The 17,334-nt window shown below is 38.2% G+C and overlaps 1 protein-coding gene across 1 annotated transcript in view; it reads left to right on the top strand.

The window, feature by feature from the left end:
• The window catches only part of PRUNE2 (prune homolog 2 with BCH domain), a 146,914-nt gene that overhangs the window by 22,001 nt on the left and 107,579 nt on the right, over positions 1-17,334 (top strand). Inside the window, exons 2-4 of the mRNA XM_075020057.1 lie at positions 9,385-9,489; positions 9,954-10,156; positions 11,501-11,664. Coding sequence (XP_074876158.1) covers positions 9,385-9,489; positions 9,954-10,156; positions 11,501-11,664 — 472 coding nt within the window. The remainder of the gene's footprint in view (positions 1-9,384; positions 9,490-9,953; positions 10,157-11,500; positions 11,665-17,334) is intronic.

Genomic DNA, 17,334 nt, shown 5'->3' with positions numbered 1-17,334 from the left:
GCAATTCAGCGATCTAAGCAGTATAGACATAACCAATTACTGTATGAGTAAAAAGGCAGTGCCTTCTCAAAATGGAGCATATGTTTCTATTCTCATAACATCCCAAATCTGAAAATAGATTGGTTTTGTAAAATCAAGTTTCATCCCGAGTGTTCATTTCTTAGTGCACTGTCATTTCACTAACAAGCACAGTGTTGCAAGATAATTTTTAATCTGTGCTCAGCTTCTGCAGCAAATCAACCCAACATCTATCTCTCACAAAGACACTTGGACTTAAACATGTTACAATAATAGAATTCCATCTTGGAAAAAGAAGCTGCCAATGACAAAAAACGGGTATGGGAAAATTCTTTTGGGGAATGGTGTTTGCAACGGGCATAAATGACAGCAGAGGAGTACTTGTTAACTGGTTTCTGATTTTCAGTGTGGAAAAAGAAATAGTGACTAAAATAATACTAGAGGAAAAAAAACCAAAAAAACAAAAACCCCTGCATCTTTTCTGAGGCAATCTTACCAGAGAGTGCCAAAGACATTTTAGAATTATAGTATGATAAAAACCTGTTGAACAAGAAAGGCAAAATTCTAAGTTACTTTGGCCTCCTGATTATCTCTTCCAGCTATGATTTTCTCTCTCGACTGAAGGTGTGTAATACATTTTAGGATAAGTCACTGTGGTGAGTTGACCCTGGCTGTAGCAGGTGGCAGGTGGGCAGGTGCCCACCAAAGCTGGTCTCTCACTCCAGGGGAGTGACAAAGCTAAACAGGGGAGAGAAAATATAATGAAAAGCTCATGGGCCGAGATAAGGACAGGGAGAGATCACTCAGCAATTAACTATCACAGGCAAAACAGACTCGACTTGAGGAAAATTAATTTCATTTATTACCAATCAACCAGAGTAGGGTAATGAGAAATAAAACCAAATCTCAAAACACCTTCCCCCCACCCCTCCCTTCTTCCCTGGCACAGCTTCACTCCCTGATTCTCTACCTACCCTCGCCAGTGGCGGGGGTTGGGGTCAGTTCATCACACATTGTCCCTGCTACGTCATCTTCCTCAGGGGCAGGACTCCTCACACTTTTCTCCCACTCCAGCGTGGGGTCCCTCCCACAGGAGACAGTCCTCCACGAACTTCTCCAACATGAGTCTTTCCCATAGGCTGCAGTTCTTCACGAACTGCTCCAGCGTGGGTCCTTTCCACAGGCTGCAGTCCTTCAGGAGCACACTGCTTCAGCATGGGTCCCCCACGGGGTCACAAGTCCTGCCAGAAAACCTACTCCAGCATGGGCTCCTCCCTCCACGGGTCCACAGGTCCTGCCAGGAGCCTGCTCCAGTGCGGGGTTCCCATGGGGTCACAGCCTCCTTCAGGAACCCACCTGCTCCGGCGTGGGGTCTTCCATGGGCTGCAGGTGGAGATCTGCTCCACCGTGGACCTCCATGGGCTGCAGAAGGGCAACCTGCCTCACCACAGTCTTCACCATGGGCTGCAGGGGAATCTCTGCTCCGGCGCCTGGAGCACCTCCTCCCCTCCTTCTCCACTGACCTGGGGGTCTGCAGGGCTCTTTCTCTTACATGTTCTCACTCCTCTCTTTGGCTGTAATTGCCTAGGGTTTGCAATTAAATAAAAAAGGGAAGGACAGAGTAAAACCTGCTTATTTCTTGTCCATACAAACTCAGAAAATTGCTTCATTATATGATCACTAATGGTGTTTCTGTTGGGCTGTTGGCTTACTTCAGGGTATGGTCTCCTGTTCAACTTCATGCATATGACCTAAGGGCTACACTGACTTCAGAAACTTCAAGCTCAACTCCAAAAGCTCCTGTATAGCACAGTGTTTAACTGCCTCCTATATTCTCAGTTGCAATATTGCTTTCACCATTTTAGAGAAGAATCTAAGCTTCTTAAACACTCTGAAGTCAAATGTTAAGTCTGTGACAGAGGCAGGTAAATGAACTACATTATTTGAGCTGAATTCCCTTGCCTTCATCAAAAGAAATCACCTTTTTTCTCCAATACAGTTTCTCTTTGCTCTCTATAATTCATTAAACTTCTGCAGTGTCTAATGTTGGGGGTTATTGGTACTGGTCACCTCTTGACACACCACAGAACTGATACAATTAATATGACAGGGGCACGCTGCTCCTCGGGTAAACATGATCCCTACTTTTAACTCATTTGTTTTTATTATCTCAAGGGACACCCTGATCCTGTAGGAAGCCAAACAATTCCTAAAGGAGATGAATAATATCAAGTCTTGTAAACCGATAGGCATCCCATTGTCACCTTTGCATGTTAAGTGGCAAGTGGGGAAGGAGAGGGAAGAGGAGTCAAGTAACTTGAGCTGAAAATTCAGAGGTATGCAGTGACTGGCTTTAGACACTAAAGATAACCTAGAATAGGAATATAGCTTGTTCTTTTGCAGAGCTGAACTGCTGTATGCTGTATTGCTGATACTCAGGTATTAGGTGAGAGCTCTAATCCCGCATAGAACACATTAATTTGAGAAACAAATGAGTTAATGCAGCATGAAAGGAAGAGGGGAACTTTGATTTTTACTTTAGTAACTTCTATGATAGAGAATCCTATTGACAGGCTGTTGAAGTACTGCTGATTCAAGCTTAAATGATCATTCTGCTGGGAACATTTTCCTTTTTCAGCCATGCAAGAGTATATCCTGTTTCGTCTTGGCAGGAAGAGCAATGTGATATCTTTACTGAGCCTAAGGTCATTTAAACAAGTTTGTCCCCTCCTCACTTTGTTAATCTTGTATCATAAAAACTTAGGTTTCTTTAATTCCCTAAGACAAAGCATATTTAATACCTGTCTAACTTAATGGGAGCTTTATCTTGATGTAACAGCAAAATTAGGATCAAAACATGTGGTGCCAAAGTCATGCTTCCAATATGTGTGTGAATGTGGGCATGTATGTGTACCCTATGTACGACCCATTTTGAAAACCAGATACTATTGTGTATACTGTATGCTTGGACCCCATGATCCACTGGAAGTGGTGTCTCAACAGCTGGCCCTAGAGGCAAAAATTTGGAGAAGCAAGAGAGTTTGAACATGGAAAGCTTATAAAACGTGGTGGAAAATCAATGCCAAACCAATTGATGGAATAAATCTAATTTTAAACGGAGCCAACAAGATTTTGATTGATGTTTTTAATTCTGTGTGCTTCTTTTGATATTTAAATGGCATCTCTGCATTATTTGGTTACTCCAACTATTCTTTTTCAAAACAAAATTGCATGTAGAAATCATTGTTCATTTTTTTTTTTGCAATGTGAATAAATGTGGTAAGTTAGAAGTTATTTCAAGGACAAGTAGAGCAGACTGGCATGCAGTTATATTCTGTAAAATTAATTAAAAGTGAAAAGAGAGTAGTTGTTTGCAGTTTGTAGGAATTCTTTCTTGAAATTATGAAGTTTGTCTGCAGAATGCCAAATCGGAGCCTGTTCATAATGCAGAAATATTGAACTGAATTCTCAGCAGCAATAGCTGACCATGCCAATTCTTGATTAGAAATGACTGGAAAAGAGAGCTCCTGTCTTCTGGAAATTCCAGGAACGATGTAGGGATAGGACTTGCTTGCCTGGCTGGCATGCCATATAGCTAACCTGCTTCATTTCCATTATTCATTTTGAAGGATCAGCATGCTTCTATGGAACAGCGTGATTTTTGGAAACGGCATTTTAAGATAAAACTCCCTTTAGCAAACTCTTGACTCTTAAATATGGCTTTTAAAGTATTAACTTCAGAAGACCAGTAGTGCTTGTTCAGCAAGGCTATGTTCAACATCTTGTGGGAAGTGCAGTCACTGGTCAGAGAGGGGAGTGCAGGACAGACCGGGTAAAGTATGTGTATCATTTAGGCGCCAAGTAAATTCTATATGCGTGACAACTAAGGTGCGACAACTTTGTTATAGACTAGTCATAGTCTTTTGTCATCAGATCTCATTCAACACAAAATATTAGGTGATATTTTGTGCCCATCCAACCATTTCTAACAGCGGCATTGAATTTTTATGATCCTTCCACTCCTGTTTATCTTTTTTGTAAGGCTGTGTCTTCCATATAAAAGCAGATGGTGTGGATTTAGAAAATTGCCCTTTTGCTTCGTTGTATTTTATTATGCTAGAGGGATTGATGTTTGCTGTAAAAGCTTTTTTCTAGATCCGTAAGTAAAGCAACATTGTACAATAAAGATCTAACAGGTGATGATTAAAATATGGTGCATTTGAAATTTTTCTCTATTAAATTATCTTCCTTAGGGAAGAATCCACTAGGTAACTGTGTTTTACAACTATTACAGTAAACTACAGTATATATTATATAATGTACATGATAAATGTGATACTGCAGGGACAGAGAAATATAATAGTTTTTCTTCTGTCCTCAAAAATAAGAGAAAACAAAGACTTACCAGGGTAAGAGACCTTCTTTTTTTTTTCCAGGCCAGTATAAAGCTTTCTTGTAAAAAGACTTATGAAATATTAAACTAATTTGAACTTTGCATAAAATATTAAATTAACTTTGCCTTGGCTTAAAGCCATTTCTTTGACAACTGAGAAGGATTATCAACTTAAAAGCCCTCAGGCCGATGGAAGTATAATACTGCCTGATACTATGAGGCAAATGCAGGATGTACTCCAAAATGACTACTTAATAAACAGTACCTCTGGGTTGGAGGTACAATTCCAAAGCTAATGAAAAGGTACAAAAATCCTCTCTCATGTAAGTAAATGACTTGAAATCTCATTTGCAATATTTATTACTATATTGTCCTTGGTCCAGGTGGTTAGGCTTTTTCCCCATGCATCTCCAGGAAAGCTAAGTATGTCTGTGCAGCCATGCTCCCTTGTTAGTGCTTCAGCCACAAGGTTGGAAAAGCTTTCAGCGTTGTATCTGACACTGTATTATTACGTGACTCTGCAGCTTCTTTATCAATATGCTTCTGTTGAGCCATATAGCTTCTTCTTTCAAAGAATTACTATCCTTGACAAGTACTGTCCCATCCCATGCAGCAAAATGTAGTGATTTTGTTGCAGTTGAAGGACAGAAGATCCAGTGAGATTTGAGGCAAAAAGAAAATAGTGGCTCAGAAAGCAAAGCTGTGTGTGGCTGTGCATGTGTGTGTGTGTGCTCGTGGGGGTGTATGAAGGTGAGTGAAAAGAACAAAAATTTTTGCCTTAAGACAGTGAGTGTTTTGTAGGGGTTCCTGTTTAAACTAGAAAATGTCTTCAGTATTTCTTACATTGCAAGATCATTTCAGCGTCTGCATTAACAGAAGAAAAAAAGAAGAGACAATGTAATTTTTGACAGGGATATTGTAATGTGATGAATCACTGTAGTAAATAAGCCCTAGCCAAGGTTTTTGCAAACCTGATTGCCAGTATATGCAGTATGTCTGAATGAATCAGCTGCTTGATGCAAGTAAGAACCAATAAAAGGTTTTTTTGACTGCAGTTGCATAAAGATACAGTTGCCATACTAATGCTTTTATGTGATTGAAGACAAAACTGGGCAGATACGAGAGTTTCTTCACCGTAATTATCAGAGTATCAGAAGAGATCTCTTACTAGATTGCAAAAGTAGCTTAATGTTTATAAATCTCTTTTTTGGGCATGATAAGAGAATGTTCATCTGTGCAGGTCTGATCTGAATTGAGTTATCCTGACTGATGTCATCTGAGAGTGACACATCATTTCTTTAATTCGTTTTATCCCAGGCATCCAGTGTTTATGCATTTGACAACTTCTCTTTAATCTAGCTAAACAAAAACCCATCAGCACTAAGAGAGATCAGTGGTCTCTTATGTAGTTTGAGTTCCAGTTTCATCATCAACTGGTTAAATTTTTTAGTTCTTAAAGAAATCGAGGGTTCATGATTCCTCTCAGGTTTACCTGTGGTAGCTGCAGGAGTTAATCTCATTTTAGTCCTATGGCAGCTAAGTCTCACAGCATTTATGGATCTAAAGCTTCATCTTCCCGATTGTGGGCTTCTCTGCTGGGGTCTTCGTTTGGAAAGACCTGGAAGAGGAAGCCTCACATCCATGTGCCTGCTTTTCTCCTAGCTGGCTGATGAGCAAGCAGTAGACTGTGCAAACTAGTTGTATCCGAGATGATGGGAGAGGAAGCAGTCTCAGGCTTATAAGATAATAAGCTTGGATGGCTCTGGGAGGACATACTTCAGGGTTGCTTTTATGGAGATATACGTTTTGGAAGGTTATTATTAATAAGTAGTAGTAAGTTACTAAAAAGGACCTTAGGGAGCTACACATGGGGAGAGGAAATTAATCAATTTGATTAATAATATCAATTTATTTTATTATTAATAATTAGTTTGGTAATACATGATTTGGTATTGGAAGGCACTTTTTCAAAAGTCATGCTTTCACACTTTTAATGAAGAAAATTCTTCAGACTGATGAAACAAGATGTGGACTATCACTTTTCTCTCTTGTCAGTGTGTCTTGCATCATCAGAATGTGAAGCACAGACTTTCTTTGATGTTTGTTGTGGCCAATTTTGGCCTTGAAATCTGTGAAATAGGAACTTGAATTACTTGTTAAGACAGCTTACAGGTTGACTTTGTATTTTAACATTAGTAGAATAGCTGTCATTTTTAATGAGAAAAACCCCATTGCAAAAACACTTTGCTAAAAGTCACAAATGAGAGATTAGGGAGTGAAATGGCGTAGTTTTGTTCAAGTGAACAGATTCTTGTTCAGGGAGGGGTAGAGTGATTAAAATAACCAATTGTAGTGGAAGAAACAAAAGTATATCCTCTCTGGAGTGACCAGAGAAAGGCAGCATGCAACAGAAACCCCTGAATGCCTTCAGAAATTTGTTTTCCCTTCCCTTTCCTTGGGGAAAGAGTTGGCAGTAACTAGTAGGTTACCTCAACTGCATGTTTGTCTTAGGCAGAAATACTCTGGAAGAAACCAGCAGTTGTTTGGAGGGACAGTATATTAACAGCCTGACCAAGAAATACACCCTCTCACTGTTAGTCTGCTTACTGTCATATTGAAAACTCAGCTTAATAAGCTCCATCTCAGAGTTCTTGTTAAGCTCTTGAGAACAGTCTGAGGAGATGGCTTGTCCTTCCACAGTCTGTTCTGGTTCATATGTGTTGATGAAATTCTGGTGTGCTGGACTTACAAATGCAGTCCTCAGATGGCTAGTTGACCTGTTTGGATTACAAAGAGATGTTCTCCAGAGCCTTCTTGCTCTGCTGTGTTCTTTTTGTATTCTGCTCTTTTATAAGCTGTGCTTTTTTCATGTCTTCAGAAGTCAAGTGTAGGGTTCAGAAACTTTCAGCCTTGGAATTTTTCAATTTTTGTGTAATTGTTCTGTCTCCATTCCTGAAGAGGTAAGGGGGGTGGAGTGGGGCATGATGGCACATACAAAGGAGTGAAAGATGCTGGGTTGTTTGGGTGGTTTGGTTTTTTTAGAAATGTGAGTTCTTCTTTTTCTTTTAAACAGCTGTTAAGACAAAGAGAGTTTTCTGTCTTTGGTAGTTCTCTTCCCACGTGATTTTCTACAGATTTTAGAACTGCAGTATACCTGTGTAACAAGGCTACAGCTAATGTGAGTTTAACAAAGCTACAGCTAACATTTAAGTTGTAAAAACAAATGTGCAGATTTTAGTGCTTGAGAGAATGAGTTCCAAAGACAACACAAAAAATTTCTTAATTTTTTAAAAGAAAACACTCATGTACCTGATGACATGAATAGGTCTGACATTCATCACTGAAACCCAGATGACTGTTGAGGATCCTTGCTAGTTCTATATGGGGTGGTGTTTTGTGGAATATGAGCAACAGGAAGCAAATCGTTTTATAGGTACAGAATATGTAGATATAGAACAGCATCAGATGGCTTGAAATTTTTTATATTGTTGTTTGCACTGGATTCCTGGAGGTGTGGGTGACTTTGTAGATTTAATAATCAATTTGTCAGTTCATTCAGTTTCTTTCTTTTTCAGGGTTAAGTCATTTGCTGTGTAGTTATGATGAACCTAAAGAAAAAGACTTCTATACACTGAATAATACCAAAAAATGATGAGCTTATGAACTTTATTTTCATTCTTTAGGGTAGCAGATCAATCAGAAATGTATGCTGCAGAAGAACAATATGACAAAAAAATATATTGAAAAGATGAAGATGGAGACAGTTCATTGCTGGTGAAGGCCTACAGCTTAAATGAACATATCTGTTCCAGACACTGTACTGTTCAGAAAGCTGTCTGTCTTTCCCAATACATAGGGAATGGAGGATAGGTGTTCTGTTTTATTACCCAAAGGTATTTTGATGGCTGTGTTCCATATAAGGGAAAGAGAACTAAGTTTCCTCCTTATATCCAGATAGAGGTAAGATTAGACACAGAGAAAAAAGGTTAGTTTAAAAAAAATTGCCCGTTTATAGTTACTGAAGATTATATACTGATTATATACTTCTGTTGAAAGATTAAAATTTTATTTGATATCCAGAATCCTAATTCAAAAAACCAAAAAGTACATCAGTTTGTGTATGACAACAATAACAAAAGTATTTAATTGCATATGTTTGGTTCTGAAACATCTACCTTAATGTCAGTCAGATGTTTCTCAAATTAAGAAACATACCTCATTAAAAGAAAATAAACTGGAATATTTCCATGCAGCTAGCTTGACACTAATGATTTGCACAGGAGGAAAACATCACCTTACATTTTGTATGTGCAATTATGAAGAAGGTAGACATTTCCCTGCAATATTTTGCTTTCCCACAGTTTGTCTGTCTTTACTTTTTCTTGTGTTTGGAAGGCTCCGAATTTTATTAAACGCAGAACAGACTCAGTTCCCATTGCAAGTGAGAACAACTCAAAGCCCTTAGTGCTTCACTGAGTGTGTTCAGCTTCTGAAGAGTCAGGGTGAAAGCCACCTTCTTTGTCTAGTTACTGATTTCAGCTGAGCAAAGAAAAAAGGGAAGATTAAAATTACAACTTGCTATGTATAGTTTGCTGTGTGTATTGCCACACTCTTTGGGACTGCTTTTCTTATTAGACTAGTGAGGTGTTTTCAAAAGCTTTTTCCACATAATACACATGAAGCTGCTTATCTGTTACTTTGCTGCTAAAGGGACTTCTGTCAGGTTAGATCTTGTTTGGGTTCTACACCGGGGTCTCTTACGAAATCCAGATTTCTTGGCTTTCTTGGGAGCTATGAATCCAGGGAAACATGTCTGACCCAACAGTAAGTGCATTCCTTCAGCCAGTGGTGAAAAGCGCTACAACTGAGGACAGTGCCTGATATTTAACTTGTCTTTTGAAGTGTCTTGGTGATCGGGCTTTGTTTTTTCTCATCGTTGTCACTCATTGCAGTTGTCTTCTAATGTGTTACAGAACAGGAGCAAATGCCTGGAGAAAGTCCATGTTGTTCTTGGGAATAAATCCTGTGATTTGGATTCACTCATTTCTACTCTGGCCTATGCCTACTTTCTCGACAAGGTACTGGTAAAAATGGACCGAGTGGTCTTAACTCATTTGCTCCAGGTTGTTACAGACACCTTATTGTTAAGTCAATTAAAACATACTGTAAAAACATTATTCTGGACAACGATTTTGTTATAATCAGAGGTGAGATTTTTAAATAGAAACAACATACATTTCTTTCTATAGAAAAATTAATGAGCGAGTATTAGGTGGCTTATTCAACAGCAGCAAAAAAATCACCCCTGTACGTCATTCTTTTTCCTTTCTTCTTGGTTTCCCAGTGATTCTGTGGGAGGCAAACAGAGAAAGAAGAACAGGAAAAAAAGCAATAGATGTTTTTTAAAAAATGAAGTAAAAGGGGGGAAAAATCAAACAGAAAATTCAGACTGTTTCTAATTGCTCGCTCTATTAAAACAACTTCCTAATAAAAAACAGGTCTTATTTTATGCAACTCTGACAAATGCACACCTACCTTACAGGTCAGTCCTCCTGACGTTCTTTGCTTACCCGTGTTGAACATACCAAGAAGAGATTTTAGCTACTTCACAGAGACAAGATTTATATTGGAGGAGCTGAATATCCCGGAGTCATTCCATATCTTCCGAGATGAAATCAATTTGCACCAGCTGAATGCTGAAGGGAAATTGTCTTTAACACTTGTAAACAGCAACATGCTGACAAGGTATTGCATTGTATGTACAACAAGATGGCTTATGCAGGTTTGAGCTGTTTTAAAAATTGTATTTTAAATATTTTCTGCATTAATATTGGTATTGCTGTGTTAACACAGAGGGGAAAAAAAAAGAAGTTAAAATATATTTTGTCTCTAATTATGTCCAATAAATGTAACAAACTAAATAGTCATCTTTCCATCACTTTTAATGGAATTCCCTTTTTTAAGGACTTTGCATTTTCACCAGCTTAGATTAGATAGTTTAAGTTCAGTTTAGTTTAGATAGTCTGGAAGTTTCCTGTGACCAGTAAATAAGAGATTAGATTTTTTTCCTGCTTCTTCGCTAGCTTTCACTAAAGGCATTAAGACTCTGACATTGATTTGGAGATGGCCAGCACACTTGCATAAGTGCTGTTAAGTTGGTTGCTAGATTATTGCAGTCCTTACAAACTACAGCATTTTTCTCAAAATTTCCTTGGTGGCAGAGGCTCAGAGTTGCTCTGTGAAAGACCACAGTCCATACACTTGTCCTTAAGAGGGAATATTTACAAGTCCGTAGTGAATCTTTTATAGGGAGCCTCTTTATAATGGTCTGCCTGTCTTGCCCAGAGTGAAGGATGCTGTTTACTTCCAACTCACTTTAGAACTTCATTTAACGTAAGTAACATCCTGTTGTGCTATGGCCCCATCCTACTCTGAGGGGTTTGTAGGTTAGAATAAAAGCAGGGAAAATCTAAAATGAGAAATATGCATAAATCTCATCGCTATTGATTCTTTAACTGCAGTCAGCTCAGTACATAATTCACTTTTCCAAAGTAAAAATTATCTATAAGATTTGCTTTTTATTTATTACTGTCCCTTCCTGTGTTTTTTCCTTCTAAAGAATTATGATTAGCGTTTCATATTATTAAATATAGTTTGGCTTTTTTATTGCTATTATAAGCAGAAACATAAAGTGTCTAAATGCAAAAAAAAAGATCTTTTGTAAGGTTTCAAAATACTGAATGGGGAAAATCCCAAATCTCCCCTATATAAAGAGTGATAATTTCAGTACATGTAGAAATATTTTTTTTCAAATTACTAATTTTTAAAGATTTTGATAATGGAAATGTAAACATTTAAGTCTTAGTACTTAGTGATGTATCAAGCAATAAAACCATTGTGAATGCTTCATTGAAAAAATTACAGTTTTAGGACTTCATTGTGACATTCATTGGCTTTATAGCAGGCTTCAAATAGCAATAACAATAGTGTTATAGTCCAGAATTAAAAAAAAATTTTTTGCACTGTTTTACTGGGTTGTCTAAGCAGCTAGAAATAAATATATGTATAATTTTTAAATTTGCTTGATAGTGAGGATGAAAGTTTGCAGTCAGCTGTTGTCAAAGTCATCAATCCAGATGAGCAATGTGACGGCAGCCTGGAGTTAGAAGCGTCGTCGTCTTCTTTAGTGGTAAAGGAGATTCTTCAAGAGGCACCAGAGTTAATCACTCAGCAACTGGCTTATCTCCTCAGAGGTGAGAGATTACTCTTTATATTAAATACTGAAAGGTTTAATGGAGTGTTTCTGAATCTGCTCATGCAGAAAGAGTGTGATCCATTCTTTGGTTAACAATCCCTTTAAAGACCACAGGAAGCTTCATAAAAGAAGCAGGGAGTAAAGAGTTTGTTAAAGAGTAACATTATATTGAATATTAAAAATGTGCATTTAAAAATAGGCATGAGAGGTCTTTGCTGTATCACTAGACAAGAATATTAAATGGAGCTGTCGACACACCAGCTGGGGAGCTGCAAAAGCTGTGCAGTTCGTCGATTCCAGGGGCACTGTGGACAACAATATGGATTGGAATCTAATATTTACATGTTAAAGCTTCTCCTGATGGCGGTACCTTTTTATAGGATGATGGTGTGATGCAAAACTTTTACTGTTTAAAAACGCTGTAACCAAATCTTCATTGTGCTCTCCTTTTCTTTTGTATTGTATGCCAGATAGAGTACAAAGGATGGGGCTTCAATAGTCAGAAGTATTTTCATTTCTGTCTTCATAGTTCATTGTTTGTATTAGTTTCTTCAGTTTATTTGCTGCAGCAGAACTCTTCAGTTGGAAACAAAACTGGGATTGAAAAGAACTGATTGCTGCTTTTAAGTTATTTACTGAATTTTAATAGTGTTTAATGAATTTTAAAGGTTCTTGGTTTTAATTCATGTGCAACTGTTAAATGCCCTTTTAAGAAATTAATGTGGGCAAGTTTAATGAAGATTATGAAAACTTGCCTACACTTGATTTCAGAAGCTACTGGAATCTTGGCTTGTCATTGTATTCATCACTGTGATAACTAGTGTAATGCGCATGTTATGAGAAATTACAAAAGGTAATTTTAATTTTTTTATGTTTCCATAGAAGAAGCATTAACAGTAACACAGCATTTAGCTTGCTCTTTTAGTATCTTTCCATGCTAATAAGCTCTAGTAAACCTGCCATGAAATATTTTTGTAAGCTCCAAATTTCTTTTGAGTATCTATCCAGGAATCTAGGCAAATGACCAAGCATAGTAATTAATTTTGGAGGCAGAACCAAAAAGGGCTTTTGGGGATCTCTCAGCATACCTGTTTGGTGGTGGAAAGAGTCAGGAGGCAGTGCTCTGAATCGTGAACAAGAACATGTTGAAGTACTATACATGGTTGTAAGTGTCTGCATGTTTTGTCTTTCTGGTCTGTATCCAAATTAAAATAAAGTGCTTTTATTAGAGAAATACTGAAAGTGTTTGCATTAGAGATGGCACTTCCAGTTTGGAGGGAGACTGTAGCTAAATTTTTTTTTTTAAATTAGTAACTTAATTTTAATTATTGTGTTTGGTAGCTTATGTTTGAGGAACTGAGTGGATATGCGAGTCCCTGCGTACCTTCTCTTGCATGGTATGAGAAATGATTGACAAAGCCTAAACAATAAAACACAGCTGCACTTGTGACTTGATGCTTTTCTACTTCTCCCCACAATGCAGTTTGTACATATAGAAGGGTAAGCAATACAGTGAGTCCTCTTGTGGGTCTCTTAAAATATAAAAGGTTTTCAGTACTTTAGAACCTTCCATTGCAAATTCAGAAAAGTCAGTGAATCCCGTTACTGGTTTTGGCAAGACTTAAAAAAAAAACCGTCCTGGATATAAATGTATGTAGATGGCAGATCAACTACAAGCTGTCTGAAAATAAAACATTGAATACAACCTACCCAAGTCTAGCTTTTGTGTTTCTCTGTATATGTTATGGCCTTCTGTCAAAGTCCTTGCCCATAAAGTATAGCTTTTGAATTCATCTCACCTGTGAACATAGGAAATTAAGGGACCACATATTATGGTCTGGAAGGATGGGTGGCTGCTTCATTCTCACTACCAGTCAGTGCATGTGTAGAGGCTCACAGGAAGGCCCGTCTGTCTGGTGGCACTCCATGGGCATAGAGCCGATGAGGAGGTCCTACTGGGTTTTTCCCACTTTGTTATGTTACTGCCAATGTAAATCTGTGTATTGTTAGTATGCGTAAGTTTTGGGGCAAGTTCAGAACAGAAGGCTGAAGTGGAAGTCAAAGTGCTAAGAATTAGGACTTTATTTTCATGAAACAGCTGAGAGATCCTGACATCTGAGTCTCTGAGCTGGGAACTCATCTTTCATTTTCTGGCTTTCCAGTGAGTATTTTGCTAGAAGACTAGTAATATAATACAAATATCTCATGTTTTAATAATTATCACGTAGTGGCTGTGACAGCTTCATTTGTTGCCTCTTTTTCAAAGTTCTTTTTTCTCACAGTCTGTTAGCAATTTTTTTTTATTTCAATAACAAAGGCAGATGTTTATAACCTGCCATATTTCAATTCTGAACAAACTTCAGCTGCTTCTCTGTGTTTAAAAAACAAAGTCAAGAGAAAAGACTTTTCCTGTGAAACTGAGCATTATTGATTTAGGCAGTTTAATATTTAAGGACTTTTATTTCAGCTGAATGCTTTCCTGGTATCTTTGTCTCCCTGTCAGACATGCTATAAAGTTAATTCTACCCTTGGGCTTTGAATAGAGCCTGCTTGGAGAGTCAGTGTTGTACAGCCATATTTGCCCTAAGTTAGAGCTTGTGCTGTCCCTGGATTTGTGCCAGAAGCAAACAATTATAGAACCTGCCAGAGTCTTAGGCCTGTATTATTTTATTTCCCCAGAGATGTTTACAAGGGGACTGTTGCCAAACTCTAGATCCATTAAACTGCTGAATCATTACATTTTCTGTTGCAGCCAGCTGGCAAGGATGTGATTCCAGGCACTCACTGTCAGGTACCTTGGGTCAGTGCACTCTCAAAAATGCCTCCTTATGTTTATTTGTATAAGGCCTTGAAGGATGCCACAAGGTGCACACTGCAACATGTAAATAGAGACAGATTTACAGCAAGAACATCAGCAATTTTTTTTTCATATGAGTCTGCTTTTGCTAGTTATGAGCTGCATAGTTGAGGTCTTTTCATGCCCTTTTGGGGCAGTCTGACTTTCAGTAGAGATTAGTTTGTTATTCTAGCCACCCAGATAAATGTTAAGAAATACCCTTTTAAGGACTTTGGGAATGATGCCAATTTTTTTGTTTGTTTGTTTTGTTTTGTTCTGTCTTGTACATTGATCGGATGATTCACGTGTTCCCTAATTGGTGCATCCTTAATACGTATGCCAGAAAGAGAAGCATTTTAAACTGCACCAAATGCTGCACTTATTTGGACTGGTACTTTTGGTTTTATGTATGGAAACAGTTTTCATGGAGGCAATGCTTACCCCCTGCCCTTCCCCCCCCAGTTACATTTTATTCCAGCTTTGTGGCTTTCCTGTTAATTACAATGAAGACTGCTTGCTTGGGTCTGTTTTACAGTTTTGGTGCATGGGTTTTTTTGGGGGTGGAGAGTGTTGAAGTATGCTTTCCGTGAGGGACTGTTGGTTTTCCCCTTTTCCCTGTCCTTTATTTTTCCAGGTCACGGAACAAAACCTCAACAGGAAAAATGCCTATGTTTTCATTGTACTGTTTCTCCCAGCCATAAACTTGTAATTCAGGAGATGCTTGTGCTGTTCTTAATGTTTTCCCAAAACGACTTCTGCCTTCATTAGATCATGTTTAATATTAATGCACAGCAATTGCTTTTGGCAAAACTAGTGCTCCACTTCCAAACTGCTTTGCAGAAAAGAATAAAATGCACATTTTTTTTAAGAGTCCTAGCCTATTTTCTAGTGACCTCTCCTTCAGAAAAAAATATCTGTAATGTAGTGTGATGTACACAAATAATATTGAATCTTGTATTACCTATTATATATTTCTTTTTCTGTGCTTGTCAGCAGACAGAGCAGCCTCCATTATGCTTTCAGAAACCCTGGGGGAGTTGCACCAGCACTCAGTAAAATCTGCAGGAGATTTCTGAGCCCATGTATCTCTTTTATAGCAGGTACTTACAAGAGAGCACATGACTAAAAGGAGTACTGACCTTTGGCCAAGCAAAAGTACTTTGAGGGAACTGTTTTTCTAAACTACCTGGAGCCTTAACCCTCACAGGGATGCTGAGGATGCTTGGGAGAGAAGACATATGTGCCTTTCTTTCCTGCTGATGAGAGTAGAATTAAAGAATGAAGGAAGAATAAATATTGATCTTGGGGCTTGCTGACACCCTATAAATTTGAGAAGGATCATTTTCTTGCTTTCATCCTAGCAGAAAAGTTAGCAGTTGCAAGCACTACAGTATTGCTGTGACAAGCGGGAAAAACAGCCTTTTAAAAACCTTTCTAAGATGTCTGCCTATGATGAGGCATTATTTCAGGCTGACTGCATTTCATTCTTGTATTAAGTGATAAATCCCAAAATTTCTGAGTTTGCTTTGCTCTTTGAAGATGTCACCTCTGATCAAAAACTTGCAAACTGATTGACCCTGAGATGAACTGAGCAGTGAAAGGCAAAGACTTCCATTTAGAAGCTGCAGTACAGTGCATGTCTAAACATGCTCTGATTTTACAACTTTGCAGTGATGTCTGTGTCCTGCCAAAGGTGAGATCAAATCCAAGATGGCCTCACCATTGAAGAAACTGAGAATTTCTCACACATGTGAAAGCAGGAGACAAATGCACACTAGTACCTGTAGAAATGCACAGTAGGCTGCAGCAGTATGTCCTTTCCATCCCTTTTCATTGGGGAATAGATAAAAAATGTAAAAGTTTCCTTCCACCAATCCATGTGTTTAGGAGAATTAAGCTAGTTTTATTGGCATGAGCAATGCTGCTGCAACACTATAGTGGAACTGCATTGGTATGAAAGAAATCCGTGTATTACTTTAGCAAACAGACACTTAAGATTTTTGGTGCTGCGTAGCTGCTGTGGTTTAGGCACTTGTTAAAATCACAGCCAGATACTGACCTGGCTGCTTGTCTTGGTGTAACCACAGCTTTCTGCTGCCAGTTCTCCTATTTCCTGCAGTTGGAGAAATACAAGACTCTTCCTTTTCTTCATTCAACTCCTTTGCTGTCTTGCCTCCCAATACCCTTTTGCTTGGCTCTAGAAAGGCTGGGTGACATAAAGCCTGGAGCTAGTCAGTTTAATTTGGTGGCCCAGCCCTGAACTTTACAGTAGAAACTGCCTGCACTGGATGGGAACATTACCTATTTGAAGTACTGACACAGAAAAAAGGTTAATTAAATAATCTATTTCATTTTATTGTAATAGTATGGGAATTGTTTCTGTGAGAAACAGGGAAAAATACTTTTCCTTGAATTCTGAGACTCAGAAACTATCTTCATTTGACTGTTTCTATATGGTTGAGCTTTTATTATGTTTTAGGAAGGACATATTTCTGCATTTGTCTTATAGCTCAAGTTGAAATCCAGGACTGACTAGATAAAAACTGTGGTATAGTTATTGCTCAATTCACAATCAATCCTGTAATTAGGCTGAAATGATTTGTGGTATATGGAGCTAAAATGAATCAGAAGTTGCTGACCTGACACCAAAGCCATAACTACATAGTAGTTATTTCTGTATAATTAGGCAGACAATGAAGCTCATGCCATGTTGCCTTCAAAACTGATGAGCTTGGCCGGATATAGAACTCAAACCTCTCGTTTTACTGCATTTTCCAGTATGTTTTTGTTAAGATTTTCCCTTCTTTGTCTTCCCCAAATACTTTCCCTGCC

This window comes from Buteo buteo, chromosome Z (assembly GCF_964188355.1).
Source record: "Buteo buteo chromosome Z, bButBut1.hap1.1, whole genome shotgun sequence".
Classification (NCBI taxonomy): Eukaryota; Metazoa; Chordata; class Aves; order Accipitriformes; family Accipitridae; genus Buteo; species Buteo buteo.
This window is presented reverse-complemented; position numbering and strand designations above follow the sequence as displayed.